At 34.5% G+C, this 10,403-nt stretch overlaps 1 protein-coding gene and 1 pseudogene across 4 annotated transcripts; one reads left to right on the top strand and one right to left on the bottom strand.

The window, feature by feature from the left end:
- Window positions 1-210: 210 nt before the first annotated feature.
- On the bottom strand, window positions 211-2,405 carry LOC145634202 (leucine-rich repeat extensin-like protein 2 pseudogene; annotated as a pseudogene).
- A 1,497-nt stretch (window positions 2,406-3,902) lies between these two features.
- On the top strand, window positions 3,903-9,974 carry LOC145634200 (phosphatidylglycerophosphate phosphatase PTPMT2-like). Of its 4 annotated transcripts, none has more exons than XM_081685624.1 (7): window positions 3,903-3,996; window positions 4,199-4,408; window positions 4,954-5,076; window positions 7,859-7,952; window positions 8,617-8,699; window positions 8,792-8,881; window positions 9,364-9,974. In XM_081685624.1, exons 1-7 carry the CDS (start codon window positions 3,949-3,951, stop codon window positions 9,595-9,597), a joined length of 882 nt encoding a protein of 293 aa, XP_081541750.1. In that variant the 5' UTR covers window positions 3,903-3,948; the 3' UTR covers window positions 9,598-9,974. The 4 variants fall into 4 exon arrangements, with proteins under 4 accessions (XP_081541750.1, XP_081541753.1, XP_081541751.1 ...); XM_081685625.1 differs by lacking the exon at window positions 3,903-3,996 and adding an exon at window positions 3,999-4,085; XM_081685626.1 differs by lacking the exon at window positions 3,903-3,996 and adding an exon at window positions 4,006-4,119.
- Window positions 9,975-10,403: the final 429 nt, after the last annotated feature.

The following is a 10,403-nucleotide window of genomic DNA, read 5'->3' as shown; positions in this document are numbered from 1 at the left end:
TCATTGCAATTACTTTATGTTGATATTAAAATATAATTTAATTACATTTATACTATATGGTAAATCCAGGAATATTAAAATTGATTTTGTATTGATTAACACGATATTATAAGGTAAACCCAAAGAGCAATCAACATAGTGTACTGCGTACCCCAAAGAGCAATGCAATGCAAGTCCCTAATTTATTTGTATAAATTCATTTACATTTTCCAACCAAATTTTAGGTACCTATCCTTAAAAACTTCAAATTAATTGGCTATTACAAAGTGTACACAAAATAGTTCATGTATCCAAATCATAGTAAATTATAAACAAAGATTGACTTGGACATGGAAGGAAAGGTACTAATAAATGGATTACATACAATATTGAGCATCAAATTAAATAGCATATAGTTACATGTCAGAATCATCAACTATCATCAATACTACTAAATGAGATAGCATACCCTTTCACCAACCTCTTTTACAAACAAAAACTTACACCAACTAATTTTGTTAATGACCCTCCTTATACAATCGTACCAACAAGTGATTAAATCAGCTAATACAAACCCCCCAGAACACAGTAACATTTGTTGGCTCGAATCTGAATTAGTCATCGAACCCTAATTACCAAATGATATTCCCTAAAATTCTATTGTACCAACAAGTGATTGGATCAGCTGATACCCCTGAGAACGCAGCAACATTTGTTGGCTCGAATCTGAATTAGTCGGACCCTGATAACCGAGTGGTATATCCTAAAATACTATCATATCAACAAGTGCTTGAATCAGCTAACACTAAAGCCCCGAGAACACAGCAACATTTGTTGGCTCGAATCTGAATTAATCGGACCCTGATTACCGAGTAATAATACCCTAAAAAATCAAAACTCCCACAGAATTCAAGGAGAAAGTGGGACATTTCCAAGATTTAGAATAAGATCAAGCAAAGACCCACCACAAACAAGAGGCTTAGCAGGAATCCTGAAACAACTATCTGAATCAGTTCCAGGAATTCCATAACACTCTGGTGGAGGCCTCTGCATCATTTTACCAGGTATACAATTCAATGAAAAATCAAACCCAATACTTCCCATGAACAAACTTGAACATTTTGAGCTATACCCAGAAAAGAAATTATACTCAATACTTAAATTCAACAAATTTTTCAATGAACATACTAAATCTGGTAACTCCCCAGATAATTTATTATGTGCCAAATTCAAAACTTGTATATCATCAAGGCAGGACAATGAATCTGGCAAATGACCCATCAAAGAATTAAAGCTCAAATCAAGAACAGTAATATCAGAGAACAACCCCAAATTTTCTGGGATACACCCACTTAATTGGTTGTTTAAAAACAGGATTTCTTTCAATGCAGAGTTGACAAACCCTAAACTTGCAGGAATACCCCCAGAAAAATTATTGTTTGACAAGTTAATGACAGAAGCAGGGGAGTTGCCCAAATTTTGTGGGAGTGTACCATGAAATTGGTTATTGTTGATGAAAATTGCATCAAGTTGTTTTGTGAAAAGATCATCAGGAATTGACCCATAAAAATTGTTGAATCTAAGATCAAGATAGATGAGGTTTGGCATGGAAAGGATGGGATTGGGAAATGTGCCTGAAAATTGGTTGTTACTTAGGTCTAATTCAGTGAGAAATAGAAAATCTTTGAAATTTTGAGGGATTGTACCTGAAAATCTGTTGGAATTAAGGTGAAGGAGAGATAATTCAGTGATAAGAGTAAGTTCTTTGACAAGAATACCCTTGAGATTTGCATGATTAAGATCTATAGCAGAAACAGAGGAAAAAACAGGGGAAATATTATCACCATCATAATTCTCTTGAGAAGATGAGCAAAATACACCTTTGTAATTGCATACATTTGGGCCCACCCAATTGGTTAAAACCCCATTTGGGTCTTCAGTTATTGCAGCTTTCCATGCTTGTAGAGCTGTGTAAGCCTTATTTAGACTAGGACTAGGTGGTGATGGTGGTGGCGGTGGTGATGGTTGTTGTTGTTGTTGTTGTGGGGGTGAATTTGGATTGTTGTCACCACCGCCAATCCAAACCCCACTTCCACCACCACCGCCTCCACCTGCAGTTCCTCCGCCAATGCCGACACCCATGCCGACGCCGATACCGAAGGCGGCTTCGGTGGAGAAGATGAGGAGGAGGGGGAGGGAGATCATGAGAAGAAATGTGGGCATTTTTGAGGAGTTTTTTGTGAGTTGGTTATTAGGTGGTGTTGATGTTCATGATTGTTTGTGTTAATTTGGGTGTGGAAGTGTATGTTTACTGCTATGAGTGAAGGTGGAGACAGCAAATGGTGGGTCTTACTCTACTAATTTGGTGTAAAATAAGTGTATGTATTAAATAGTACTCGTAGATATCTTAGTTGTTTAGCTCAATCTTTGTGTATAATCAATCTTGTAGGTTTTGTCATGACTCATGAGATTACTTAAACAAAGTGTAAAGTGATTCATGAAAATTTGAAAATGACATCAAAAATTTGAAATTATATGCGAAAAATCATCCAATTATGATAATTATTCTAATATTAAAATTATAAAGGGGAAATCATCCAATTATGATAATTATTCTTTATTTAGTAACATTGATATGGAGATTAATTAATTTCACCCTTATTGCTTCATCTCCTTCTTCCTACTTCCTTCCATCATACTCCCTCCATTTAAAAAAAAATGTTCTCACTAATTGAAATCTTGACAACATTCGTTAGATGAAAAAATCTTATAAATTACTCTTAATATATACACCCTTCGTATTTTATTACTTGTTTTATTTCTACAAACATGGAGTTTTAGGAGGAATAGTAAAAAAAAAAAATTAATAACGGAAGTGTTTTTTTTTTTTTTTTTTTTTTTTGAGGAAAAGTGTGGTTGGTTAAGAAAATGTAAAAAGGCAAATTAAAAGTGGGTATAAGAGGGAAGAAGAGAGAATAAGAAAAATAAGACAAAAGTTAACGAACACCCTATGGGTTGATTAATATGCTTAATAGTAGAATTATTAACTTGAAATAAACATTAATTACAACGACCGATGTATGATTTTGACATGCATTTCCAAATTAATATAATTTTAGAAAAATTTTAAAGGCTTATCCAACGCATCGAGGGCATTTGTTAGCCAGATTTAAGTAATCAAGTATCCAACTATCAACTACTATTAAAATTTTCCAAATACAGCGCAAAATGAAAGTGGAATAAGTAAATACGGAGGGAGTAAAATATAACATATTCATGTACATGTTGGATCTTGTTTGATTTAATGTCAATGAATATTTTATCGAATTGATTTCAATTATTATATAGAGTATTTTTTACAAATATACAATTTAAAATATTTATGGTCAAAGTAATGCGTTGATAATCGTGTACAGTCAAAGTAAGAAGATCATTTTAAAACGAAAAAAAGTATCATGTGGAGAAACAACCTGTCTTGTGTGTGGCTGGTCACTTATAAAAGAACAAAGTTACTCTTAAATCACTAACCAAGTAACCCTGTAATATTAACCGAATAACCCATGTAATACTAACCAAGTAACCTAACCTATAACACCAACCAAGTAACTCTTGTAATACTAATCGAGTAACCTTTTTAACATTGACCAAGTAGCCCCTATTTAATACTCCTTTCGTTTTTGAATACTTGCTCCACATTTCATTTTCGGCCGTTTTTAAATACTTGCTCTATTTCCTTATTTGAAAAACATATACAATATTTAATTTATTTTTCTCACCTAGTGGACCCACCATAAATCACTACTTTTATATTTTATTACTTTCTCCATCTTTTCAACTCCACCCGTAAAAAAATGGAGCAAGTATTTAAAAACGAAAAAGTAACAAAGTAACCCTTATACAACCCATATGAGAATTTGTGATGTTGAAAATGTATCACATTAAAATGAAAATAAAGCAGATGTGTCACGAATGTCATTTAAAGAAGACATAGGGAGAAGTAACAGAAGGCGTAATAGTGTAATACTCCATACTTCTAATCTCTTTTCTTAACAAAACTAGAATCTCTTTCAGTTTTTCTACTCCGTAATAAGCAACACTTTAATTTGGTGGGTAGAGTTCTTTTTTTTTTTTGAAACATTGGTGGTAGAGTTCTAATTAACATAACAAAATTAAAGTTTTTTTAAGAAAAATTTCTTATTATTTGGTATTGCATTTTTAGACGATGACGATCCAACAAGAAGATGATCTTGTTAATGACACAGAAAACTGGAATTTGAAGAAAACCCAGAAGAAAAAAATCATAAAGATTGATGCTAAAAAGGTGTTGATTGGAGCTGGAGCAAGGATCTTCTTCTACCCAACTCTTCTCTACAATGTTCTTCGCTATAAAATTGAATCTGATTTCAGATGGTGGGACCAAGTTGATCAGGTTTTACTTCAATTTTATGCCCCATTTTCATATTCATTTCATTTGATCTTATTATAAGTTTATAGAGATTTGTTGAGTTTTATTGATTGGGTTTTTTCTTGTAACATTAATATTTTAATTTGTCATTACTGGGTGAAACTATTGAATTGCATTTGGTAGTATTGAATATATGAAATGGGGGGTTTTCATGGAATAGGAACCTTGAACAAGGATGTCTGATATTATTATTAGCTTGTTATAGGTTTATAGAATTTGTTGAAGGTTTAATTTATTGGGGTTTTCTTGCAATATTAATGTTTTTAATTCTCATGATTGACTGAAACTATTGAATTGCATTTGGTGGTATTAATGAATATATGGGAGTTTGATAATTGAATTAACCCTATTTGATTTCTTTGTCAATATATACATGATGAAATCAAATTGTGGAGATTTCTTGTGATATGGAAAGCAGAAATCTTGAATTTATCAGGAAGTGAAATAAAATTGTGGGGACATTAATAATTTGGAAAGAAATTTGATTTTGATTTTGTTTTGGGAGTAAGTTTTTGTTTTTAGGTGCTGTGCCATTCCCCAAAGATGTTGAACGATTGAAGCAACTTGGTGTTAGTGGGGTGATTACCCTTAATGAACCATTTGAGACTTTGGTTCCTTCGTCAATGTACAAGGTTAGTATATAACTTTAGTCAATTCACAATACTTCCAGTGTGATTAGTATTCTAGACTATAAACAAAGGAGAATTGTAGCTCTTTGTGAATATTACATGAGGTAGTTAACTTGTTGTATAGTTTACATCCCAAATTTGTTTTGCCTGATGAGCCGGTTATTAGTTGCAAGACCAAGACTTCTTTCGATCAGTGGTTCTTTTTCATGCTTGCAATGGCTTGTACTTCATAAACAAAGTGTTATTCTTGGAATTCTTATTGTTTAAAATTCTGTTTTGCATTCATGTAGGAAATCTATCTTGTTTACTGTTGCTTCTTTTTCACCAAACTTAGGTTAGGTCGTGGTTTCAATTTCGTAGTTGACAGAAACAAAACATTACCAGATGTTCATAAGTCACAGTGCTAATCATCGAGTCCAGGAGCTATGAGATATCATACACTATTGTTGGAGTCATCAACTTTTTTCTAATGGCAACTATGTCCTTTCTCTTTTGGACACTTTGGGTGGCTTAAGTGACTTGACTCTGGAAGTTAGGGTTTGTATTGAATGGCATAATTTGAATTTTCTTTTAATTTAAAAAAGTTTTTGTAGAGAATAAATTAAAGTTCCATCCAGTTGCAATCAAGCTGGTGATACCATCAACTCTTAAAATTTCTTTGTGCCCCTGAATTATCTTAAGATTCTTAACTTGAAACCTAGCAGAAAATTGAAAATGTGAAGTTACCCTTGTGTATTTATCAATTATCATGTAAGTCCAGAGTTTACGAGTTGAGAGTTACCTAAATGACCTGAATGGTGTGTTACAATCACGACCTTCCTTTCATGTGCTCCTTTCTTTTGTTGGTCTGTGTTTATGTCCTGTTAACAATTTGTCTCCAAAAGTCGCCAAATACAAGGAATTTTATCATGAAAATCATCTGCTTTAGAACCATTGCTGTATGTTGGATTTTTTTCATTTTGTAGGTTTAACAAATAGTTATGTGGACTGATAAACTATTCAATTGCTGAATTCATGTAAGCAAGATCAATTTGTGTGGTTTATGAAAACTTGTTGTCAGACATTCCCGAAATTTTCTTGCATGATATTTGTTGTGATCAGCCATACTCTTGAGCCTGATGAGTGTCCTAGGCCCTTAGCATTAGGTACTTCTTTATCAAATCTCTATTGCATGCTCTCCCACATAGAGATTGTGAACGACCATCCTAAACACATTGAATTCCTTATATCCTGATTGGTATAAATCACTTCTCCCATAGTTCATGATTATTCTCTACATCTTGCATCAAGTTTTAAGCAAGCTATGGTCAGAAATTAGGTTTTCCTTTCTATACTAACTGCTAAGTATTTATCTGGTGTGTCTTATCAATTTAGCTAGGGTAAATCAAACATTGCTCAGCTGGTAGTAGACAATTGACGTAGTAAAAGCAATATTGTCCAAAAATGGAAGAGTTTTCTGGGTTTAGATCATGAGGCTTCTTCTTGGAGATACTGATAAATATAAACTATGAAGTACCTACATGGCTACATCTTAAGATTTCTTAGTTTTGTAATAATCTTGAACTTAACATTATTACTATTGTGTCCTATGGAAGAAGGATTTGATGACCTTCACATGAACGCACCTGTTCCCGACCGGTAACTTTGCCTCATGATAGCTGTTGATCCTGCTTGGCGGTTCTGACTTCCACAAAACTGTTTTTTTCTACTTGTTGAATTGATAGAAATACATTGCCTTTCTGATCAAGAGTCAAGCAGAAGCTACTTTTCTGTGGCAGAGTGGCTGTAGGGTTATGGCATTATGCTTATCCTGCATTTAGGTGGGACCCTTGTAAAAAGCATTATGTTATAATTTAGAACAGCTTGGAGTTCTTTGTTATTATCTGCATCATAGAAGTGATATGATGGTTTGGGAGGGATTGCCTTTCTGTGTATAAATTCTAAAATGGGTTTTAAATTATTCTGGCATTGAGACCTTCCATGAATCATGATAAATATAATTTTCGTGTTACTAATCTAGCACTTGTTCATGTAAAGCATAAACACTGCTGTGAAATTGACCTGTGTCTCTAAAAGGTTGATTCATTGTCTTGCATGGCCTCCTATGTGAGCTCCTGGTGCCTGCTCACTGTGGTGTTTGCATGGCTTCTTATTGCTGCCTTCTTTTCACCTTCAAAACTCTGCTGCCTACCTCAAAGGCCAAACTCACGTGTTTTATACAAGTATATTCTCAGAGGGTTCAGCACTCTTCTTGATCTGGTTGTAGCATGTTTTCCTGTAAGGATACATGATTTATGAAAATAAACTGTCTTTTCCCGTGCCTATTCTTCGATATATTGCTCACTCTTCATTTTGTCCATTGCTGATTATAGGTTTACATGCTATGTTAGTGAAAAGTCTCCAGTGTTCTTTGCGTGATCAACAATTTTAGTATGAAATGTTGTGGATGATAATTAGTGATTCCCAGTGCTTTTCTTTAATCAATTTCCGTGAATAATTTTATGTTACATTTTAATTCTCTTGTACCAAGTTTGCTTGTAAATCATTTTCTTTGCCAGTATGTCTTTTTTTTTTTTTTTTTTTTTTTTTTTTTTTTTAATGATTTGTCTTGTGCATGCCCTTCAGAGACATTCACCGTCAGTATGGTGAGGTGGATTGCATTCTTTGTTACTTCATATATGATTAAATTAAGATACTATCAAATTGTATACAAGTCTTGTTCAAGCTGTTACCTTTTTCCTCCTGAGGTTTTTTACTCTAGCTCCTAACTCCTTGGTCATCTTAGGCTCATGGAATGGAGCATCTCATCATCCCAACCAGAGACTACCTGTATGCTCCTTCCTTTGATGATATCAATAGAGCAGTAGATTTTATTCATCGTAAGTAAATATTGGCTTGTTTTGGTTTTCTGCTATGTGCTTGATCATTATTGTTTGGGAATTTTGACAATTACCTCCTTCTGTTATGTCCATTTTAGCAATTACCACCTTCTATTTTTTTTTTTTGAAAATTACCACCTTCTACTTTCAAAAACATCAAAAGTTACCACCTTCTTGCCCCCCAACTACCACATGACGTCATTTTGGGCCCATTCTTTCCCTTCCCTCCCTATATCCCTCACATTTCTCATTCCTATTTGGATTCTCATCTCCCCTTTCACTTTTTTCCCCCAAATCACCAATAATTGTTCGTCAATTTTGATTTGGAGGAGTGAATTGAAGTTTTTTTATTGTTTGGGGAAAAAAAGTGAAAGGGGGGATGAGAATCGAGTTAGGAATGAGAAATGTGAGGGAAATAGGGAGGAAAGGGAAAGAATGAGCCCAAAATGACGTCATGTGGTAGTTGGGAGGCAAGAAGGTGGTAACTTTTGATGTTTTTGAAAATAGAAGGTGGTAATTTTCAAATAAAAAAATAGAAGGTGGTAATTGCTAAAATGGATTAAACAGAAGGTGGTAATTGTCAAAATATCCTGATTGTTTTGCAATAGTTAGCTGACTTCAATTTTATTTTATTTATTTTTATATTTATTTTGATTGGGTACAGATAATGCATCTTGTGGTAGAGCAACTTATGTACATTGTAAAGCTGGGAGAGGAAGGAGCACGACCGTTGCACTTTGCTACATGGTAGTTATTTTTCACTGACAGGCTGACAGCAATTGTTAGTTGCCAAATTTCTGTAATGTAACTATTCAATCACTGGTCGATGTCTTTGACAGGTCAAGTACAAGCAAGTGACACCATCAACCGCCATGGATGTAATACGTGCAAAACGACCTCGAGTGTTATTGACTTCTATGCAGGCCAAGGTATGCTAAAAGAAGCTCACTTTTCATTAATTGCTGATCTTTTATCTCTACGTGAAACTCTTCTAGTACTTCTACAAGATCATGGAAATTTTGCTGTTATCTTCTATGTAGTTCGTGGCTTTTGTGTTTATCCAACAGAATGTAGATGCAAGAAATGTTATGCAAGTCCTGTGTAAGTTTTTTAATTTTTTGCATCTTCTCCTGGATCCTCCCATAAACAAAAAGTAAATATTTGCTCCTAAAGTGAACCAATCTTATTAATTTTACCCATTTGGATGATTACACAAATTATATACTTTAGGAAGCTTGAATCTTAGGTGTTATCTTAGCTTTTTGCCTCAAAAATGTGAGTATACCATTTCAATCGCTCTATCTTCTATTCTTCTACACTCACGAATGAGTAAATATCGATGGCAAATGAATACTAAGTACATAAATGTATGTGATCCATCAGTTCGTTAATAAATTGACCCAACCTGCAGGCTGTTCAACAATATTATAGCACCTGTTTCCCTGATTCTGGACACTCTCCTTCAAGCGATGAAGTCTTGATAACGCAGGCTGATCTTGAGGGATACAAAGAGACTTCTGATGATACTTCCAGAAACAAAGACGTATTCATCCCTAAAGCAGTTACAACAAGCCTTTCTTCCATCCTCTCGTCTTTGACCATTGCTTGTAGCTGTGTGTCAATTCGAACCCAGCAGCCAAAGTGAACTGCGTGCTAGTAGAAAATTAGGAACCAGATACACAAGTGTCCCAATGACATTTCCATCAATCTGCTACTGTTTAGTCCCATCTTAGACTCATTCTCACTTGAGATGAGGAAATTATGCATTAGATTTTGCAATTGGCTCTCATAAGAAGGGATGATATGAGCTGGTGTTCCATGAATCCATGACAGTAGAGAGTAGTGTACAGATGAAGCAAATCACATTCTTTCAATAGATTTAATTGTTGATTGTCACTCATACAATACTTGTATTTTTGCCCTCTATATTGTAATTATTCTGCCTGTATATAACTCACACTGTACACCCGTATTGTTCACCTTTCTGACATTCTTAATATACAATACAACTTTTGCGCTGCCTGACTTTGTTGTTATTTAATACTCGTGCCACAAAGGAAGTCACTTCATATCTGATTTTTCCTCTCGTATTATCTATCATTTGTAGTGAAATTTATGCTATAATTATGTGAATGCTCTTTGTCCTAATGAGCTTCAGAAGTATCAAATATTGTTTGATGTTTAGGGTTGGATGATATTCCCACCCCTATCCCATAAACAGGAGGTTTTCTGTAACATTCAAACTGAAGGGGACTATAGCAGAGCTTCGAGGGAGAACTAGCTAGGGGAGACCCATATGCTCCAGGACGGCAGGATAGAATCCTCGTTTTTTATCCTTTGAGGGAGGGGAAAACAATGGTTGGAAAGTACCCTGAGATGTGTATCCCATAAAATAACCTGTTTTGGGCCAGTCTAAACACCGAAAAAGGCAGGATCAAGCTAGGCCTTGAA

This window comes from Chenopodium album, chromosome 6, assembly GCF_948465745.1.
Source record: "Chenopodium album chromosome 6, dcCheAlbu1.1, whole genome shotgun sequence".
In the NCBI taxonomy this organism is placed as follows: Eukaryota; Viridiplantae; Streptophyta; class Magnoliopsida; order Caryophyllales; family Amaranthaceae; genus Chenopodium; species Chenopodium album.
This window is presented reverse-complemented; position numbering and strand designations above follow the sequence as displayed.

Excerpts from the sequence above, each read along its gene's own strand:
- LOC145634200 (XM_081685624.1), top strand. The coding sequence starts at position 3,949 with ATGTCATTTAAAGAAGACATAGGGAGAAGTAACAGAAGGCGTAATAGT. Across the intron at positions 4,409-4,953 it reads GGTGGGACCAAGTTGATCAG|TTTTTGTTTTTAGGTGCTGT; the intron begins GTTTTACTTCAA and ends TTTGGGAGTAAG. Across the intron at positions 8,700-8,791 it reads CCGTTGCACTTTGCTACATG|GTCAAGTACAAGCAAGTGAC; the intron begins GTAGTTATTTTT and ends TGTCTTTGACAG.